Source organism: Microcaecilia unicolor, chromosome 3 (genome assembly GCF_901765095.1).
Source record: "Microcaecilia unicolor chromosome 3, aMicUni1.1, whole genome shotgun sequence".
NCBI lineage: Eukaryota > Metazoa > Chordata > Amphibia > Gymnophiona > Siphonopidae > Microcaecilia > Microcaecilia unicolor.
Window position 1 is genome coordinate 474,942,087 of NC_044033.1, and position 20,773 is coordinate 474,962,859.

Below are 20,773 nucleotides of genomic sequence, written 5' to 3' on the forward strand. Positions count from 1 at the left end.
CCCTGTAATGTGTTATTGAGTGTTAATACATTAATGTGCATATTAAATAACGCAAGCCCATTGTTTTCAGTAAGGCCTCTTTATTATTTGCGTAACTTGAATTAACACATCAATATAGCTTAGTTTAATTTAGAGGCCCTTTTATCAAGTGGCAGTAGGCCTACCTCATGAATAGCACATGGCAAAACAGCACTATTGCTGCACACACCCAGAAAATAATTTTGTATTTTCTAGCATGGGGGACAGGGAGTAGCTGTACCCGGCGGTAATCAGGCAGTGCCACATGCTGCCAGCCTACTGCTGGGTCAGTGCATGAAACCTTACTGCCTACTAAACAAGAGACAGTAAGGGCTCAGGCAGTAAATGGCCATGCGCCAATTTTTATGGCCATTAATGACCTCCATTTTAAAAATAGCCTTTTTCCCGCTGCGGTATAAAGTGGCCTGGTGCACAGCAATTCCATGCGCCAGAAATGGCATGTGGGAGACCCGAAACTACTGCCATGCTTCTGGGTGAGCCCAGCAGTAGGGCCAATCCGCCATACTTCTGGGTGAGCCCAGCAGTAGGGCCAATCCGCCATGCACCAAGACAGCAGTAACCCTACTGCCCTTTAGTAAAAGGGCCCCTTTTTGTATGGCTCCCACTCTGTTATTATATACTTAGCAAACATCTGGCATGGTTTTAGACAGAATTATGAAGAAAAACATATCAGAGCAAGTTATTTATTAAAAAAAAATTATATCACTCTGTTTCTGGAAATTCAGTGTGGGAAGTATTACAATTATATTGTGTAATAAAGAACTGCAAGCTCTAAATAAATCTATAATCGTGACCCATGCCCAACGGCTTTACTATGCTCCAGACTCTGCCCTTTGTCTTGTGGCATGGTATGTCTGAACACCCTTCCTGAGTTTGTACATCTTGCTCCATTTCCAGCCTTGTTCAAGTCCCGCTTGAAACTCCCCCCCCCCCCCCACCTCGCCCACCCCATTTGAAATAGATTTTTTGGATTTAAAAACAAATTCTTCCTGATCCTGTTAAATTTGCATTAGACATGTTTCACTGTAATTTTAATCGATTCCTAGAAGTTGTCTGTGTCGCAACTATATTGTAAGTTCCTTGGAGCAGGAACTGTATTTACATAGTGCTATATATTCTTATCAGTGCTATATACATTTTATGTAGTTTTGTACTAGTACCAAACACTAATACTTAGAAAGCATCCCATCACTTCTCACCGTATGGCAATAATTTTCCACGTACATTCTTATCTTTTTCTTCTTTCCCCAAGCCTCCTGCCTTCAATTTAAACAGCATTTTGAAAGCATCTTTCCTGCTTGAAAAACATTACTTCTTTGTTTCCATCTCTTTATTCACCTCCTTTCAAGACAGAAATTCAGCTTTCACTGAATCTGCATCAAAGGAGGCCAGGAATGATAAAAGCAAATGCAGTTAATTTTTTCAATATCTTGAAACCTTGCAAATGCAGCTAAATTTTCAATAGGCATCAGTAATTTGATTTTTTTTTTTGAGAAATGCATTGAAAATCAGTCATGTAGACACACGAAGAAAACAGAAAAGAGGGAGAGAAAATAAGATAAATGTAATTATCTGCCTCGGGCTTTTATGAGAAGGTGGATCATGAAACCAAATAAATAAATAAAATAGACAGGCAAGAAAATAATAATCAAAATGGAATGTTCAGTATTTGCTTTATAGCTCACTTAATGGACAGGCCAAAACAAATATCAGAAGCAATAAATAAAGAGATGGAGGAATGAGAACTGAGTTAAGAACAGAGATGAGATTTAAGAAAGGATTGGAAAGTGGTTAATACATGTGTACACTAAACATGTTTATTCCACTATAATTGGACTAGATGGGATTCTTGATTAAATAATTCACTTTTCCAAACACATATGTAGGTACAGTATATATTTCCCTGACTGAAAGAGCTTATAATTTCTCTGACAGAAACAAAAAAAGCAACACTGGGCTTCCAGGATCGGGATAATCAATGTCCTCCTTTATTGAATGATGACCCGACATGGGCGCCTGCTTCAGGGGTCAAAAATTCTTATTCGTCAGCCATCTATTCCCTAATTTAAATAGAAGCTGGTGTGCATGCACCTGTTTTTGGCGGGCTTTTATGTACCGACAGCATTCTTTTGCTGATAGCGCTCTGTGAGCTTAAAGACACTACCTACCTTAGAGACATTCCAGCTTATTTTCGAAAGAGAAAGACGCCCATATTTCGACCCAAATCGGGAGATGGGCAACTTTCTCTCATGTGCGCCCAAATCGGTATAATCGAAAGCCGATTTTGGCCACCTCCAACTGCAGTCTGTCGCGGGAACGGACAAAGTTGACGGGGGCGTGTTGAAGGCGGGATTGGGGTGTGTTTATCGGCTGAGGAGAGATGGAAAAAAGAAGGGCGCCAGAAGCGAGAATTTGGGTAACTTTTTTGGACCCTTTTTTTTCACGAACAAGTCCCCAAAAAGTGCCCCAACTGCCCAGATGACCACAGGAGGGAATCGGGGATGTCCTCCCCTGACTCCCCCAGTGGTCACTAACCCCCTCCCACCAAAACAAAAGAACTTTAAAAACTTTTTTTCCAGCCTGTATGCCAGCCTCAAATGTCACACCCAGCTCCATCACAGCAGTATGCAGGTCCCTGGAGCAGTTGTTAGTGGGTGCAGTGGACTTCAGGCAGGTGGACCCAGGCCCATCCCCCCCTACCTGTTACACTTGTGCTGGTAATTGGGAGCGCTCCAAACCGCCCCCAAAACCCACTGTACCCACATCTAGGTGACCCCCTTTAGCCATAAGTGCTATGGTAATGGTGTAGAGTTGTGGGGAGTGGGTTTGGGGGGGGATTTGGGGGGCTCAGCACCCAAGGTAAGGGAGCTATGGACTTGGGAGGTATTTTAATTTTTTTTTAATTGTTACAAGTGTCCCCTAGGGTGCCCGGTTGGTGTCCTGGCATGTGAGGGGGACCAGTGCACTACGAATCCTGGCCCCTTCCACAACCATATGCCTTGGATTTGTTCGTTTTTGAGCTGGGCGCCTTCGGTTTCCATTATCGCTGAAAAATGATACCGCCCAGCTCAAATCCGCCCAAATGCGATGCATTTGCCCGGCACAAACTGTAATATCGAAACAAAATATGGATGCCCATCTTTTTCGAAAATACGGTCTGACCCGCCCCTTCGCAGACCCGTCCTCGGAGATAAACGCCCATGGAGATGGGCATTCGCGTTCGATTATGCCCCTCATTGTATCCCGTATTTTTTGGCTGTACACTCTTCTCTGGGAAATCACGAATAAGAATTTTTGACCCCTGAAGCAGGCGCCTGTTGCGCTGAAACACGGCCCGTGTCAGGTCAGCTGTATCTCTCCACACCAGACATCACCGCCGAGACCCAGGCAAAGGTATCGGCCTGCTTAACCGACATTGCTACATGGATGTCCAACCGCCACCTGAAACTGAACATGTCCAAGACTGAGCTCATCGTCTTTCCACCAAAACCCACTTCTCCTCTTCCTCCACTTTCTATCTCAGTTGATAACACCCTCATCCTCCCCATCTCATCTGCCCGCAACCTCGGAGTCATCTTCGACTCCTCCCTCTCCTTCTCGGCACACATCCAGCAGATAGCCAAGACCTGTCGCTTCTTCCTCTTCAACATCAGCAAAATTCGCCCTTTCCTCTCTGAACACACCACCCGAACTCTCGTCCAAGCTCTCATTACCTCTCGCCTTGACTACTGCAACTTACTCCTCACCAGACTCCCACTTAGCCATCTATCCCCCCTTCAATCTGTTCAGAACTCTGCTGCACGTCTTATATTCCGCCAGAACCGATATACTCATATCACCCCTCTTCTCAGGTCACTTCACTGGCTTCCAATCTGATACCGCATTCAGTTCAAGCTTCTCCTTCTTACCTACAAATGTACTCAGTCTGCTGCCCCTCACTACCTCTCTACCCTCATCTCCCCTTATGTTCCCACCCGAAACCTCCGTTCACAGGACAAATCCCTCCTCTCAGTACCCTTCTCCACCACTGCCAACTCCAGGCTCCGCCCATTCTGCCTTGCCTCACCCTATGCCTGGAACAACCTTCCTGAGCCCTTACGTCAAGCCCCCTCCCTGCCCATCTTCAAGTCTTTGCTTAAAGCCCACCTCTTCAATGCTGCCTTCAGCACCTAACTCTTACCTCCAGGATATCCAGACTGCCCCAATTTGACTGCCCCTATCGAACTGACTATTCACTTGTCCTTTAGATTGTAAGCTCTTTGAGCAGGGACTGTCCTTTTATGTTAAATTGTACAGCACTGCGTAACCCTAGTAGCGCTTTAGAAATGTTAAGTAGTAGTAGTAGTAGGTCATCATTCAATAAAGGAGGACATTGATTATCCCGATCCTGGAAGCCCAGTGTTGCTCTTTTTTGTTTCTCTATTATTTTGTATGCTGTTTGACCCTCTCTTTTGTGATTCTGTAGCTGACAGAACATGTGGAACTAAGCTGGACGTAGGGTTTGGGGTAGTTAGCAGGGTACCTAACAGATACAGAACTTAATCTAGGGCCCTGTTTACTAAGCTGTGTTAGCGTTTTTAGTGTGTGCTAAAAATTAGCATATGCTAACCATGTAAACGCCCATAGGAATAATATGGGCATTTACACAGTTAGTGCGCGCTAAAAACGTGGCTTAGTAAACAGGTCCCAAAGTCTGCCCAACTTGCTTTCTGCTGCTTTGATTCCAGTTGATCTCCTGTTTCCATTCCATTCTTTACAACTAAGATCCATGTCAGAGGGGAAGAAAGAATAATGAAATAGCCTTCAGAGCCCCATGGCAATTTGTAGAGTCCACTTTTCTTTTTAATACCATTAAAGGGGGTATTTTTCAAAGCTACTTCCAAGGATAAAACAGTGCTTTAACCGGGGAAATGGGTTTTCATAGAACTTTCTGTGCTGTATGTGGGTAAAAATATACATGTAGTGCCATTTTGTATGTGCTTTTACCTGCTGTGAGGGCAAAAATTCCTGGGAAGATGTTAGGGAGGAATTTGGAACTACATGCATATTTTAGAATGTTAATAGCATGCACATATTTTACTCAGAAAATATTTGCACAAATTAGCAGGGGTAGATTATTAAAAACTTATCTACATTTTATTCATCCATTAATATTGATTTTCTCCTACATTATCACCCAACCTCTCTTCATCAAGCTCAATACAAGATCTTCAGGCTTTGATCACCCATTGTCCACTAGACTCAATGAATCTTATCATACTGGGCATCCTTACTTTACATATTGTAATCATCAATGCACCTAAATTTGAAACAGCATATTATTTCATCTACACATTCTGGGAGTCACACATTAGATGTAGTGGTTTCAACTATACACATATCATTTGATTTTAGGCCCCCCTAAAATCCATTCTTTGCCCTATGCAGATCATTTCTTCCTCGACTTTATGAAATAAGGGGTGAATTCTATATATGGCACTGAAAAAAACGTGCTTAGCGCTATTCTATAAACCTCTCCTAAAGTTAGATGTGGTTTATAGAATACATGTAGCACCTGTTCTTGTGACTAAAATTTAGTTCCAACTATTTACGCCAAATAAAACCTCGGATAAAGGCTTGCACCTAACTTAGGTGTGGATCAGGCATATTCTGTATTCGTACATGTAATTTTTAGAAATTACCATGACCCATCCATGCCCCTCTCATGGCCACGTCCCCTTTTGAGATCCATACATTAGAATTTACACACACTACTATACAGAATATGCTTAGAAAGCTGCATGTGTATAAATTCTAATTACTGCCAAGCAGTGCTGATTATTGCTTTTTAGTGGCCAATTATCGGTGCCGACTGGCCTGTTACTCAAGTTGCATGCGCAATTTGACCACACTGCCATATTATATTTGTGCATGCAAATTTTGGCACCATATATAGAATCTGGGGGTAACTGTCACCCATATACTTCACAACCAATACACCACAGATTAAGGGGCTCATTTTCAAAGCACTTAGACACACAAAGTACCATGGAGGGGCATAATCAAACGGGGCGCCCATCTCTAAGGGCGCCCATCTCCAGGAACAGCCCCGGGAAGGGGCGGAGACAACCGTATTATCAAACAAGACGGGCGTCCATCTTTCATTTCGATAATACAGTCGGGGCAGGCCAAACCTCAACATTTAGGTCAACCTTTCAGATGGTCGACCTAAATGTTGAGATCGCCGGACTCAGAGATGGCCGACCTCGGTTTTCGCCAATAATGGAAACCGAGGCCGGCTATCTCAAAATGACCAAATTCAAGCCATTTGGTCGTGGGAGGAGTCAGCATTCCTAGTGCACTGATCCCCCCTCACATGCCAGGACACCAACCGGGCACCCTAGGGGGCACTGCAGTGAACTTCAGAAATTGCTCCCAGGCGCATAGCTCCCTTACCTTGGGTGCTGAGCCCCCCAAACCCCACTACCCACAACTGTACAACAGTACCATGGCCCTTAAAGGGTAAAGGGGGGCACCCTAAAGGGTAAAGCGGCCCTCATCAAATAACTGACCCCAGGATATCAAACCCAAAGATTGCCACCGAGAGAAGGGCCCTAGAGAAACGCCAGGAGGAAAGAGTGGGTTGTTTGCTATCGGTGAGAATTTTGATAATACCTCTTCCGGTTTAGCAAACACCCATCCCAGTAAAAGAATGTAGACAAGATCGATGGACACAAGTCCTTACGCAAAGATCTATGTTTACGGGGAATCCACATCATGACACGAAGCGGACACACTCCAATCTCGGCCTGCTCTAATTTCACCCATAGCTTATGAGGATGATCCTGATACCACTCAAATGCCGCTTGCGCTTGGGCCACCTTATAATACCACAAAACATTTGGGACACCGAGTCCCCCCCTCCTCTTTTCCTTATACAATAAAGCCCTGGGCAACCGAGGACACTTGTTAACCCAAACGAAGCGAACCAATTTGTCCTGCACCCCCATCAGAAAGCCTCTAGAAACCCTAATCGGGAGGACCTGGAAAAGATACATCAACTGCGGTAATACATTCATCTTCAATACCGCAATTCTGCCCAACCAAGACAGGTCTATATTGTCCCACCTCTCTAAGTCTCTATAGATAGCTTTTAAGAGAGGTGGATAATTGGCAAGAACAGTTCTGTGAAGTTAGGCTATATAGTGACCCCCAAGTAGGCTATGCCTCTCTTTGCCCATTTAAATGAAAAGGAATGCTTAAGTGACTCCAAGATCGAGGAAGGGATCCCAATCATAAAAGCTTCTGACTTACATTCAATTTGAAACCTGAGACTGCTAAGTATAACGACAAGCCTTTCATTAGATTTGGTAGTGATATTAATGGTTTGGTCAAAGAGAGAAGCACGTCGTCCGCAAAAAGTGCCAACTTATATTCCTGATTGCAACCTGAATATCTGATATATTAGGATCTGCCCTAATGTACATCACAAGGGGCTCCATCACCAGTGCGAATGGCAATGGCGAAAGAGGGCATCGCTACCTAGTCCCCCGGGACAAGGGGAACATCTGGGAGTTACCACCATTTACTTAGCTCACACCTTTCCAATAAATTCCTAATAATATCCAGTTAACTCTTTTGTGATTCATTTTGAACTGCATGAGATTTAGCAGAACATAAATCACAAGATTAGATTAAATTAGATTAGTAGCTCAGGGTGAGTAAAGGACAGTAGGTATTTTCCTGTCCCCATAGGGCTAGATCTACTAAGAGGTGCTACCATTGCAGGTCCCATCTTATCCAAAACAGCATGAAACATGCAGGGGTCCTTTTTCTAAGGTGCGCTAGCATTTTTAGCGCACACTAAAAATAAGCATGCGCTAAACGCTAGAGACGCCCATATATTCCTATGGGCGTCTTTAGCATTTAGTGCATGCTAATCATCAGCACGTACTAAAAACGCTACCGCATCTTAGTAAATTACCACTGCAGTTTGCTAACAGGGTGGCTAACACAGACTCTGGGGGACTATGAAAAAATCTCACAATTTAAATAAACGAGGCCTCAAAATTCAATGAACAATGATCTGACCAAACGTGTCAGTCTATCCCCAAAGGGATTCCCAGATATTATCATTGGCCTCACTAAATTATCTATCTCCAGAAAAAAGAGCAATAAAAAAACTTCAGAAATGGAGAAAAAAAGTTCCTAACTAAAAAACCAGAGAAAAATAGCCAAAAACCACACAGTCTGTTTCAGTCATCTTTTTTTTTTTTAATATCTGTTATTCCCAGGCGGTCCCCCATCCAGGTTCTAACCTGCAATGAGACTTATTTGCTAATGTGCTTAATTGCATTAGATCACTTTAATAAAATGAATCCTGTTTGTACTTAAGACAGTACAGCAGAGGTGCTCAGTGTTAGTCCTTGAGGGCTGCAATCCCGTCAGGTTTTCAGGATTTCCACAATGAATATGCGTGAGTATTATTTGCATACAATGGAGGCAGTGCATGCACATGGGTCTCATGCATATTCTCTGAAGAAACACATTTGCATGCACTGCCTCTATTGTATGCAAATAAAACCCACGCATATTCATTGTGGAAATCCTGAAAACCCGACTGGGTTGCAGCCCTTGAAGATTGACATTGAGCATCCCTGCAACAGAGGGTTAAATGAGTTGTTCAAAGTCACAAGAAACCTCAATGGGATGTAAACTTGGGCTTCCCTAGGTCTCATTCTGCTGCTCTAACCACCCATCCATAAGAATTTAAAAGTGTTCCTAGTTATTCACCAGTTTGACGTACCTTTGAAAATCTATTTATCACATCCTCCAATACAATAAGGGGCATTTTCGAAAGAACGTCCAAGTCAAAATTGGGACATCCTGCTCATAACCTCCAAAACAAATTGTCCATCTCACAGCCATTTTCGAACAGGAAAAATGTTGGGGGTTTCCTGTTCGAAAATGTGAGGATGTTCAAAGTGAACAGCCGGTTCCCAAAATAAAACATCCAAATTATGAACGCCAGAAAACCAGGGACAAGAACATCTGTCTGGCAGCATTTGTAGAAAAATGGGCACACAGATGTCCCTGCAGAGCAGAGAAGCAGCCCAGTGGTCAGAGCAGTAGATTTTAATCCAGGGCACCCAGGTTCATATTCCACTGCAACTCTGTTATTTTATTATATTTTATTACTATTATTATTATTATTATTAAGAATTTTCAATAATTATAAAGAAACTAGTAAAAAAGCCCCGTTTCTGATGCAAATGAAACGGGGGCTAGCAATGTTTTCTTCTGTGTGCATGTGGGAGTGTGTGTGTCCCTGCCCTCTGGCCTCTCTCCCCTCCCCACTCTGAGTCCTTCACTGTTACAGAGCCAGCGATTTGATTTCGTGCTCTGCTGTTTTCCTTCACTGACTGTGTTACAGAGAGGGCGTGGCAGACACTCATAGGGAAACCGGATATCTCGCCCCCTTCACACTTCCGGCTGGAGGCTTCATAGAACGTTGGTGTTGCCTTTTATATAGAGAGATCTTATCAAGCAATATGCAAGAAAAAGAGAAAAATGTATACATTCCTCATTTAAAGCATAAAAGTCCACATTACAGAAGATTGAGTAGAGTTACTAAAGGCTCAATATTAAGAAACAAATCGACACCTTACACATAAATATTGCAGACAAGGAATACAAAACTTAAACCCAACTAAATCAACATGTTTCTAACCCAGGGGGAAAGCCTAGAAATTTCCACCCTAGAAGAAAGAAAACTTTCCAAATGCAATGGGTCTAAAAAAATATAAGAGATATTTCCAGATGTGACCAGGCATTTACAAGGAAATTTCAAAAAGAAGGTCCTTCTGGCAGTCAAAACCTTAGGCTTCAGCTGCAGGAAAGCCTTTCGCCTCAATTGAGTAGATCTGGCCAAATCCGGAAATATAAAAATATTCTGCTCACAGAAAGGTACACTTTTAAATCTGAATTTTTTGCTCCATCGAGCCTAACATTACCAATAGAGTTGCCCTTTTAACAATATTTTCCCGAGATGACTCAATAAATTTAGTCAAATCCAAACTATCAGGAGAATTCAATATATCATAATCCCCTTCTTGGTTACCCATCTTAACAATAAAGTTGTTTAACCTCAAAAGAATCAAAACCTAATTGCAGAACATCTTTAAGATGCAATAGACACTACGTTACACTTCAAACCTGCTTGCTGCTATGTTTAGAATGCCCATAATACCTGATGTCAGGAAGCCTCGTTTCCCTTTCTGGTGTCACTTTCAGGGGTGAGGGAAGGGGACAGTAACCACTGGGTAATTAAGGAGTGGCCATGCCTTAATTCCTCCAGTGGTGAGCTACTCAATCAAGGCACCTTTTAATACCCTGGCCTTGATTGAAACAGGTCTAACTTAGGACACCCTTCTTTTTTGACTTGGACATTTCTTTCCGTTCAATTATCACTGTTGGATGACCTATATTTGGGACCTCCATAGTCCTGCCCTAAACATACTCACAACACATCCCCTTGCTATTTGGATTAACTGCACTGTGGAACACCCAAATTCTGCCTTTCAAAAATTGCAATTTGGATGTTTTTGGTAGCTGGACATTTTTTTGGGGGCCATTTTGAGATATCTATATGCTTTGAAAATGAGCCCCAATGACTTCTATTCCATATAATGGTTAAACCAGATAGCACCTACACATATATTATGTGCAAGTTGAACCACTGTTTATCTGTCACTCTAACTGAAAATCAGGCAGCTTGCAGACCTCATGGAGGCATTTAACAAGACCAGCTTTCCTGGCAATGGCCAGCTTAACATTCTAGAAAACATCTAAACAAGATGAATGGCTCCTGAATACCAGGGTTTAGCCAGCACTGCAATTTTGTGGGGGACCAAGGGGTGCACTGGGGGGGGGGGGGTCAATGCATTTCTCCTCGTTTCCCCCCCCCCCCACATCTGCTCATTAGACATACTTTTGCTGGTGGGGATGCTGGAAGCCCCAATAGCCAAAGAGATGCAGTGCCCGAGTCACTGCCCACCTCCTTGCACTGCTTCAGTAATGCAGAAGTCAGAGGTGTGCCGCCAGTCACCGACTCCAGTACTCCCTGAGCATGCTCAGTTCATGTGCAAACTAAGCATGTGTGAGAAGTCCCTCTGTTGGCATCTGGAGGCACGCCACAGACTTCTGCATTACAGAAGCAGCACAAAGAGGAGGGGAGCAGTTCAGGCACTGCATTTCTTTGGCAAGCAGGACTTTGGCATCCCCGCTAACCATTTAAGGGGGTTGTACAGGTTTGGAGTGGGCCCGAGCCCAAAGTGGGGGGGACCCGGCCCCCAAGGCCTCCCTGTGGCTATACCACTGCCGAATACTATATATGACATACTGTTAAATTGATGGCTCAGTGACAGAACTGTGCACTGCTATACAGAGGGTTCCCCTTTTGATACCCAAGTCAGGTCATCTGTTTCTTGGTTAGCTAAAGCTAGAGATCAATGGGAAGGAAGCTGGGGCCACCTAGGTGGCCATTCTATAACTGGGTGCCTGAAATTAGGCTCCTGGTGAGCATGCAAGAGAAGCCTATTCTATAAAGTAATGTAGGTGCCTACTTTCCTTTAATAATACTAGCCTAACTGGGCATATACACACTTAACATTTAGATGCGAGAACTTATGCAAGCCATAGAACTGATGTGTTAGCACCTAATTGCTACAGATATCTGTGAGCATGTAAATTAGCCTTTATATGTTCATGTTCAGGTCTATTATTGTAGGGCTCTGGAAGGACTCCTGGTACATAGACCATGGTCAGTAACTCTCACTACAATGGCCCAACTGGGTTAGTTGATAGGGAGAGGAGGAGAGACAGAAAATATAGGGAAAATCTCTAGGTAACTGCAAATGAATGCTCATGGCACCAGAGTTGCAGCTGTCATTCTGAATGAGCTGAACACCCAAAAGGAATAGGAAGAAACTGCCAGGACAGAAATAAAATAGCCTTATCATTCTATTGTGTGTTATGTGCAAGTTGTATCATGGCTTATTATAAAGTATTCAATCAAGAAAAGTTATGGCTCCAACTCCTTTTGGATAAAAGATGATGTACTATGTCTTGAACCAGTTCTCAGACGAAACATATTTAGCAGTCTAGTGAACTTAGGATCTTATCTGTTTAAGATTTGTTTTTATGTATATCTAATTGTAACCCAATGTGAACATTGGAAACTGCAGGTTATACATTTTTAATAATAATACTAACGAGAACTCCTAAGGCAAAGCAATCCCAATGCTGCCATTATTTTTTGTATGACCCTGGAAACATCAATTTGCTTTAATGTATTATATTAGTTTTATTTATTTATTTATTGCATTTGTACCCCACATCTGGCAAGTAATGTTATATATTATAAACCATAAAAACACCTTTATGTAGACTATTGTTAGAATGCAGCCTCTTCCCCTCAAAGATTCAATTACTGTTGAAAAGGATCAGAGATACACAGTTTTACTTACAGGTGCACCAGCAATTCCCCGAGGACCAGGATCACCATCTAATCCCCGAGCACCCTATAAACCAGAACAAGGAAAATTTAAAATTAAATAAACAACACACCTGGTTGCTGTTCTAGCCTCAATCTCAGTTTTACTGATGTTGAAAATGGAGCTGGCTTTCATAGAGCTCATATGAATGAAGTTATTAAAGTCTATCAAGTGTAACAAGAATAGGTCCATTCCTTGTTGCACGCAGACATAGCTAAGCAATGACTTTTTCAAGCCTACCTGCTAATAAACCTACTATGTATGGTAGATATTCAATGACCCATGATCAGTCACAGGAGCAAGAGAAGAGTGGGTACAGAATCAGGCAGACCTGAGACATCCAACCAAAGGTGCCTTCTTCAGGAGTCTCCAATGCCGTCTCCTCAGGTGAAATCTCCTCCTTGGATCATAAAGTCCTTAATAACACAGTGGAACATTATTCATGCGCCAACCTTTATGGAGGTTGAAGCAAGGTCAGCAGGTCTTCTTTGACATAAAAATTGGGGATGAAGAAGTTGGGCACATTGAGATTGGACTGTTGGACTTTATGATCCAAGGAGGAGATTTCACCTGAGAAGACAGCACTGGAGACTCCTGAAGAAGGCACCCTTGGTGCCGAAACATGGTACTGTGTTGAGTCATCCTTCAATAAACATTTTATATCTATGCTGGATGCCTCAGGTCTGTTTTTTGAAGAGCCTGATTCTATACCACTCTTCTCTTGCTCCTGGAAGATACTCCACACCACGCATTCTTCTATACAACGCTATCATTCTGTTACTTAATTTTATTCTACTAGAGTAGAGGAGTAGCCTAGTGGTTAGTGCATCAGCCTGAGAATCAGGGGAATCTGGTTCAACTCTCAATGCAGATCCTTGTGACCGTGGGCAAGTTACTTCTCCATTGCCCAAATACAAAATAAGTACCTGTATATAATATGTAAAACACTTTGATTGTAACCACAGAAAAGCAATATATTAAATCCTCCCCCTGCCCTCCCCATCCATCAAGAAATATAAAACATTGGTAATTTGATTTGGAAATACTTTAGATGTTGGTCAAATGCTAAACTATCATATTCTATTACTAAGGTTCCCTTTTACTAAAGCTTTGCGCATACTAATGGAATTAGCATGTGCTAAATGCTAAGAAACCCATAGATATAAAATGGGCTTCTTAGCATTTAGCACATGCTAATGTCCATTAGCATGCGTTGTGCTTTAGTTAAAGAGCTCCGAGGTAAGATTAAGGTGTAAGTGGTAAACAGTGACCTAGAAACAGAAAGAAAGAAGAGTGGGTTCTTTTTTCTTTTACTGTCCTATGATCAACAAAGAAAAAAACAGTTAGTTCTAGAAGGAAAGCGGCTAGGTGTCTTCCAGATATGTAGCCTGTATAAAGAAAGTTGCCAGCCTCAAGTATTAGTAATGGTTAGATACAGAAAACACTAAAGAGTTAAGAATACACCACAAAAAAAAAAGTGGTGCCTTGGACCAGTCACCATTAGCAATAGATAGAAATATATTATTACATTATTTATTTTATTTATTCATGACATTTATATCCCACATCCCGAAATAGACTCAAGTTCAATGTGGCTTACAAACAATAAAGTGAATAAAACATAATAATGTACAGAATATAACACAAATTACACTACGTTATATTTTAATTATTCAAGTTTTCATCCAGAACCTCTCAAGCAACGTTCTTTCTCCTAAATTTTGTGATTTTGGCACTTGTGTTCCTCAACCAATGGTTATAAATGACAATCGGTAGATCTTATTAAAAGATTTTGTAGTCAAGGCTATCCAAGGAAACTTGTGCTAAAAGCTTATAAGAGAGCACTATATAATAATAGAGAACTTTTGCTGCAATCAAAACCAGCTTCTTCTGGGTCTGAGGAATGGGTCACGTGTGTAATGAAGTGTATACACAAAATCGTTTCTAGCTTTCAAGAATTCTGAAAAAGTATTGGCGTGTACTGAAGACGTGATGCATTTGATGAAAAATCATTAAGATTGCTTATTGTAGAGAAAGGAATTTAAAGAAGATCTTTTGTCCTTCCAGCTTAACAGACCCATTATCATTAGAGAAGAGAATGGATAGAGGACATGGCCCTTAATAGGTCTTGTCAAATGTGTGAGAATACAGATATAACACAAGAGTTTGTGAATCTTTTAGATAAAAAGGTCTAAGGGGCCCTTTTACTAAGCCGCGTAGGCAACTATGCGTACCCAATGCATGTCAATTTTGAGTTACCGCCCCGCTACCGCATGGCTCTTGAGTAATTTCATTTTTTGACACGCATCCGCTATGCGCACCAATCGGGCAATAATCGTCATTCTATGCACATAGATCATTACCACGTGAGACCTTACTGCTAGGTCAATGGCTGGCGGTAAGGTCTCAGACCCAAAATGGGCGCGTGGCAATTTTCATTTTGCTGCACGTCCATTTTCGGCAAAAAGTTTAAAAAGGCATTTTTTACAGGTGCGCTGAAAAATGATTCTGCACGTGCCCAAAACATGCATCTACACTACTGCAGGCCATTTTTCAGCACGCCTTTGTAAAACTGAATTTGTAGTCTACAGTTTAAGATGTCCTTGTAATAAGATCTATATAGGACAGACTTCTTGTAAATTGAATATTTGACTAATGGAACATAAAAACAGTATCAGCAGGAGAAAAACTGAAGTTCCTGTGAAACATTGTCTACAATACAATCATGAGTTTAAAGATCTTGGACTAGTAGTTTTGGACTGTCTCCCATATTCTGTCAGAGATGGTGATCGTATAAAAATGCTTGCTCAAACAGAACAACGTTGGATTTTTATTCTAAAATCATTAGAACAACAGGGTTTAAATGTCATTATAGAGTGGCAACATTTTTATTAATATTGGAAGTAAACCATAATTATTGAAGAGAACATAATATGAGCTGATTGGTTAATACCACCCTATTGGAGTTTATTTACATTTCAGCCACCATTTTTTTATCATGACTTCAGTTTTATTTTGTATTTATGAAATTTTTTTTCATATTTTTATTGAAGGTTTTTCAAAACATACAACAAAAAGAAAACACAAAATCAAACAAACAATATTAACACACCATGGCAAATAAGCGTAAATATGAGCGCATTCCATGACAATACCTATAGGCGAAGGCATAAGGTCAATTAGTGCTATGGGATGCCTGACAAAATAAGTCTAATTGCGCCCAAGTCTTTAAGACAGATTTAGCTCTATGATGTTTATGGGCAAGAAGTGCTTCATATTTTCTTATCACACAAATGTAACTCCACCATTCATTATAATTCAGATTCACATTATTTTTCCAGTTTGAAACAATTAAGTGCATAGCAACAGCCAACAATATATTGAACAATTTCTTATCTGACTCTAGAAGAGAGATATTAGGAGAAGAAGCTCGCAAAATCACAACCTCATATGAGATTGCGGAAGTCTCAGGCAGGTGAAAAATAAGAAGCATTTTTGCCCAAATAAGTCGCCAGTATGCTCTGACGTTTTTACAGAAAAAGACCATATGTGCCAATGATCCATCTGTCTCCTGACAAGACCAGCATTTGAAGTTAGCACTTTTAGCGATCCTTGCTACTCGAGCAGGGGTCCAGTAGGCTCTGTGGAATATAAAATAGGAGGATTGGGAAATCGCTGCTGACTTAGTGGGACTCATGGAGTTAACCCAGAAGGTGTACCAATCAAAGTCAGACGCATCAAAACTTAAATCCAAGCAATTTCACTTGTACAGAAAAGTGCTTCTAATAATGACAAACACTTACAGAGTAATCCTCAAAAAGAAAAAAAAAAGGGGGGAAGAAATATAATTACACTCAAGTCCACAATATTGGATCCAAGACTTAATAAAGAGGGAAATACAAGAAAGAAAAATTTAAGGAATATTATACCTGAAGTACACAGGCTAGACATTTACTTTATGAAGAGCCAAATCATTCTCCTGATAAATGCTGACAAGTGAGATGATTCAAAGAAAACATATTTAACATCTTTATATCTAATGATACATTTACATGGATATCTTAGAAAAAAGGTTCCACCCATTTGTAAAACCCCTGGTTTCAACAAAATAAATTGCTTTCATTTAAGCTGGGTATCTCTTGACACATCAGGAAATAATTGTATCTTGAAACCTAGGAATAATTTCTCTCTGTTTTTAAAGAACATCCTCAACAACCATTGGTTTGTCATGAGATAATGCCACCGAAGCAACCAATGTCACTGCGGTGGCTATTTCTGAGTCAGAAGTTTCTAATGTTGCGGAAATATCCAAAGATTCTTGTTGGTGCTCCTCAGCTTTCCTCGGTAGATAATAGACTTGTGAAAAAGGAGGAAATTGTTCTTCCATTAACATCAAAATTTCTTTCATATATCGTTTCAACATTTCCAGGGGCCTCACAGGAACCCTCGGAAAATTCAGGAAGCGAAGGTTATTACTCCTCACAAAATTTTCACATTTAGATCTCAAATTAGTCAAGTCTTTAACCAATGACGTCTGTAAACGTTGAACAGTAGAAAGATCTTTATCAAATTGATTTATACGAGAGAGTAACTTCTTTGCTTCTGTTTCAGTTTTTTCTACCCTCAACTCTATTTTAGAAAGCTTTTATGTAAGGACACCAGTTTGTGAGAAGAGAGTCTTACCTAGGTCCAAAATTAAATACCATAAAGAGTCTAACGTTACCTCAGAAGGCTTCTTTTGCTGAAATTCAGGAGTTGTAACACTCACATATTGAGAAGATTCACTTGTTAGACCATTTTCAGGGATTTTTTGCTCCCCTGTTTTAGACGCTGCCTTGTTATTATCACAAGGATTTTCTTCCAACTCCTCTCCTCTCGCCCCCCCGCCCCCCCTTGAAATTCATGGGCCTCACTCAGAGCAGTACCCTGAGGATCTCCCTCAGACAGTACCAACGGCTCTAAAAGGGGAGAACTCGTTCCTCATGGCTGCGGGGGAGCGGCTTTTCCATCGGGGCTCAAAGACGACTCAAGCCCTGGAGATGCCGCCATTCTCCCCGTTGGAGCTGGCGACCCAACTGGGACCGCTCCCGATCTCTGCTCCTGCCCTTGGCCTCGCAAATGACGGTCCATCGGACCTGTGATGTGTTCAGGCAGCCAGGAGGCTCGAGCAGCTGCCTTTCCCCGACACTTAGGCATCTCGGTGAAATGAAGAAAAATGAGGTCAGCTGCGCTTCAGGTACGTGCAGCCATCTTGGATCGTCGGATCAGCCACCATTTTTTATTAACAGCGTTAAGCACGACATAGAAGTTTTGCTGCTAAGAGAAAAGTCTTGGATGATTTGATGATATGAGAGATGAGTTGAGCCGAGATCTAACATATTGATGTTTTTTACAAAGTAAAGGCATATTACCAGTATTTATGAAATTTCCCTGACAAAGAGACAGGAGAGCCATGAAACACTGTCGCACTGGAGTTGTTTAGTAAAACTGCTTCTAAAAGTGAAGTTTGACTGCCTTCATATTGGATTGAGATTAAGTGAAATATTAAGAGACTTTTTGATATCTCTTGTTCAGTACCCATATTTTATCATTCCCACCTTACTAATTCCCTTGTCCCTTATTTGTCCTGTTTGTCTGTCCTAATTAGATTGTAAGCTCTGTCGAGCAGGGACTGTATCTTCATGTTCAAGTGTACAGAGCTGCGTATGTACTACTACTTAGCATTTCTATAGCGCTGCCAGGGTTACGCAGCGCTGTACAAGTTTAAACATGGGGAAGGACAGTCCCTGCTCAAGAGAGCTTACAATCTAAAGGTAAAAACTATGTCTGGTAGCATTCTTTATTTATTTATTTATTTATTTATTTGTAGTATTTGTATCCCACATAGAAATGATAAGTAGTAATTGTAGTTGTGAAATGTTTTATTAAGTTCAGAAGAGAAGCAGTTGCATGTACAGGAAGCCCCTGTTAACCAAAGGATAAGTAATAAGAAAAAATAAAAACAGAGGAAGTTTTTTGACCAATGATTGAGAAGAGCATGTCTAGAAAGTGTAAGGAGGGGCCGACACGGGAGGAGGGACCGGGTCGATGCTTCTCGACTTCTTCCGAAGCAATGTCACGGAGCTCCCCGGCACCGACGAAGAGGACGTAGAATCCATCCGTCGCTTCCTCGGGGCCGAGACCGAAGAGGGTCGATCCCGGGGGGGGCTGTACCGCAGGAGCCCTCAGGGTAGGAGGAGACCCACCCGAAGGCTCACCGCCACCAGCAGGGGAATGGACAGCCCTCACCTGCACTCCTGACGATGCACCTCCGTCCGACGACATCAGCAGACGAAGCCTCGGTACCACCGACGTCGATGCAGTCGCCCGATGCCTCAGCGCCGATGCAGAGGTCCGATGCCTCGATGCAGTCGATGGAGCGGCAGCCAAGGAAGATGGTCCGGACGCTGACGACGTCGATGCACTCGATGCCTCCGGTGCCGATGTCGACGAAGAGCCCGAGAACAAAACGTTCCACTGGGCTAATCTCGCTACCTGAGTCCGCCTTTGTAACAGGGGACACAGACTGCAGTTCTGAGGGTGGTGCTGGGCCCCTAGACACTGAAGACACGCAGAGTGCCTATCAGTGAGCGAGATTACCCGGGCGCACTGGGTGCACTTCTTGAAGCCGCTGGAAGCTTCGAGACAAAACTTCTTCAGGTATATTAGTGAAAGGAGAAAGACTATAAAGGGAATTGTGAGACTAAAAGATACAACAAAACGCTATGTAGAAAATGATGAAGAAAAAGCCAATTTGCTAAATAGATACTTTTGTTCTGTTTTCACTGAAGAAAACCCTGGGGAAGGACCGAGAGGGACTGGCAAAAGTACACCTGAGAATGAGGTGGATAGAGCGCCGTTCACAGAAGAGAGTATCAACAACTTGGAAAGCTAAAGGTGGACAAAGCCATGGGGCCGGACAGGATCCACCCCAGAATACTGAGGGAGCTCAGAGAGGTTCTGGCAGGTCCTCTTAAAGACTTGTTTAATAAATCCTTGGAGACGGGAGAGGTTCCGAGGGATTGGAGAACGGTGGAGGTAGTCCCTCTTCACAAAAGTGGGGATAGGGAAGAAGCTGGAAACTACAGGCCGGTAAGCCTCACTTCGGTTATTGGAAAAGTAATGGAAGCCATGCTGAAGGAAAGGATAGTGAATTTCCTGGAAGCCAATGAGTTGCAAGATCCGAGACAACATGGTTTCACCAAAGGGAAATCGTGCCAAACGAATCTCATTGAATTCTTTGACTGGGTGACAGGAGAATTAAATCAAGGACGTGCTATGGACGTCATCTACTTAGATTTCAGCAAGGCTTTTGACACGGTTCCCCACAGGAGGCTCTTAAATAAACTAGACAGCCTGAGATAGGACCCAAAGTGGTGAACTGGATTAGGAACTGGTTGACGGACAGACGCCAGAGGGTGGTGGTAAATGGAGTTTGCTCGGAGGAGGGAAAGGTGAGTAGTGGAGTGCCTCAGGGATCGGTGCTGGGGCCGATTCTGTTCAATATATATGTGAGTGACATAGCGAAGGGTTACAAAGTAAAGTTTGCCTTTTTGTGGATGACACCAAGATTTCCAATAGAGTGGACACCCCGGAGGGAGTGGAAAACATGAAAAAAGATCTGAAGAAGCTAGAAGAATGGTCTAACGTTTGGCAATTAAAATTCAATGCGAAGAAATGCAAAGTGATGCACTTAGGGAGTAGAAATCCAAGGGAGACTTATGTGTTAGGCGGGGAGAGTCTGATAGGCAAGGACGGGGAGAGGGATCTTGGGGTGATAGTATCTGAGGACCTGAAGGCGACGAAACAGTGCGACAAGGCGGTGGCTGTAGCTAGAAGATTGCTAGGCTGTATAAAGAGAGGAGTGACCAGCAGAAGAAAGGAGGTTTTAATGCCCCTGTATAAGACATTGGTGAGGCCCCACCTGGAGTATTGTGTTCAGTTTTGGAGGCCGTATCTTGCGAAGGATGTTTAAAAAATGGAAGCGGTGCAAAGAAAAGCTACGAGGATGGTATGGGATTTACGTTCCAAGACGTATGAAGAGAGGCTTGCTGACCTGAACATGTACAACCTGGAGGAAAGGAGGAACAGGGGTGATATGATACAGACGTTCAAATATTTGAATGGTATTAATCCGCAAACGAATCTTTTCCGGAGATGGG

General features: G+C 42.3%; 1 protein-coding gene across 1 annotated transcript in view; it reads right to left on the reverse strand.

The window, feature by feature from the left end:
- Window positions 1–20,773, reverse strand: part of COL9A1 (collagen type IX alpha 1 chain) — a 285,908-nt gene that overhangs the window by 116,477 nt on the left and 148,658 nt on the right. The window contains exon 21 of the mRNA XM_030199004.1: window positions 12,546–12,599. Within this exon, the coding sequence (XP_030054864.1) occupies window positions 12,546–12,599 (54 nt within the window). The remainder of the gene's footprint in view (window positions 1–12,545; window positions 12,600–20,773) is intronic.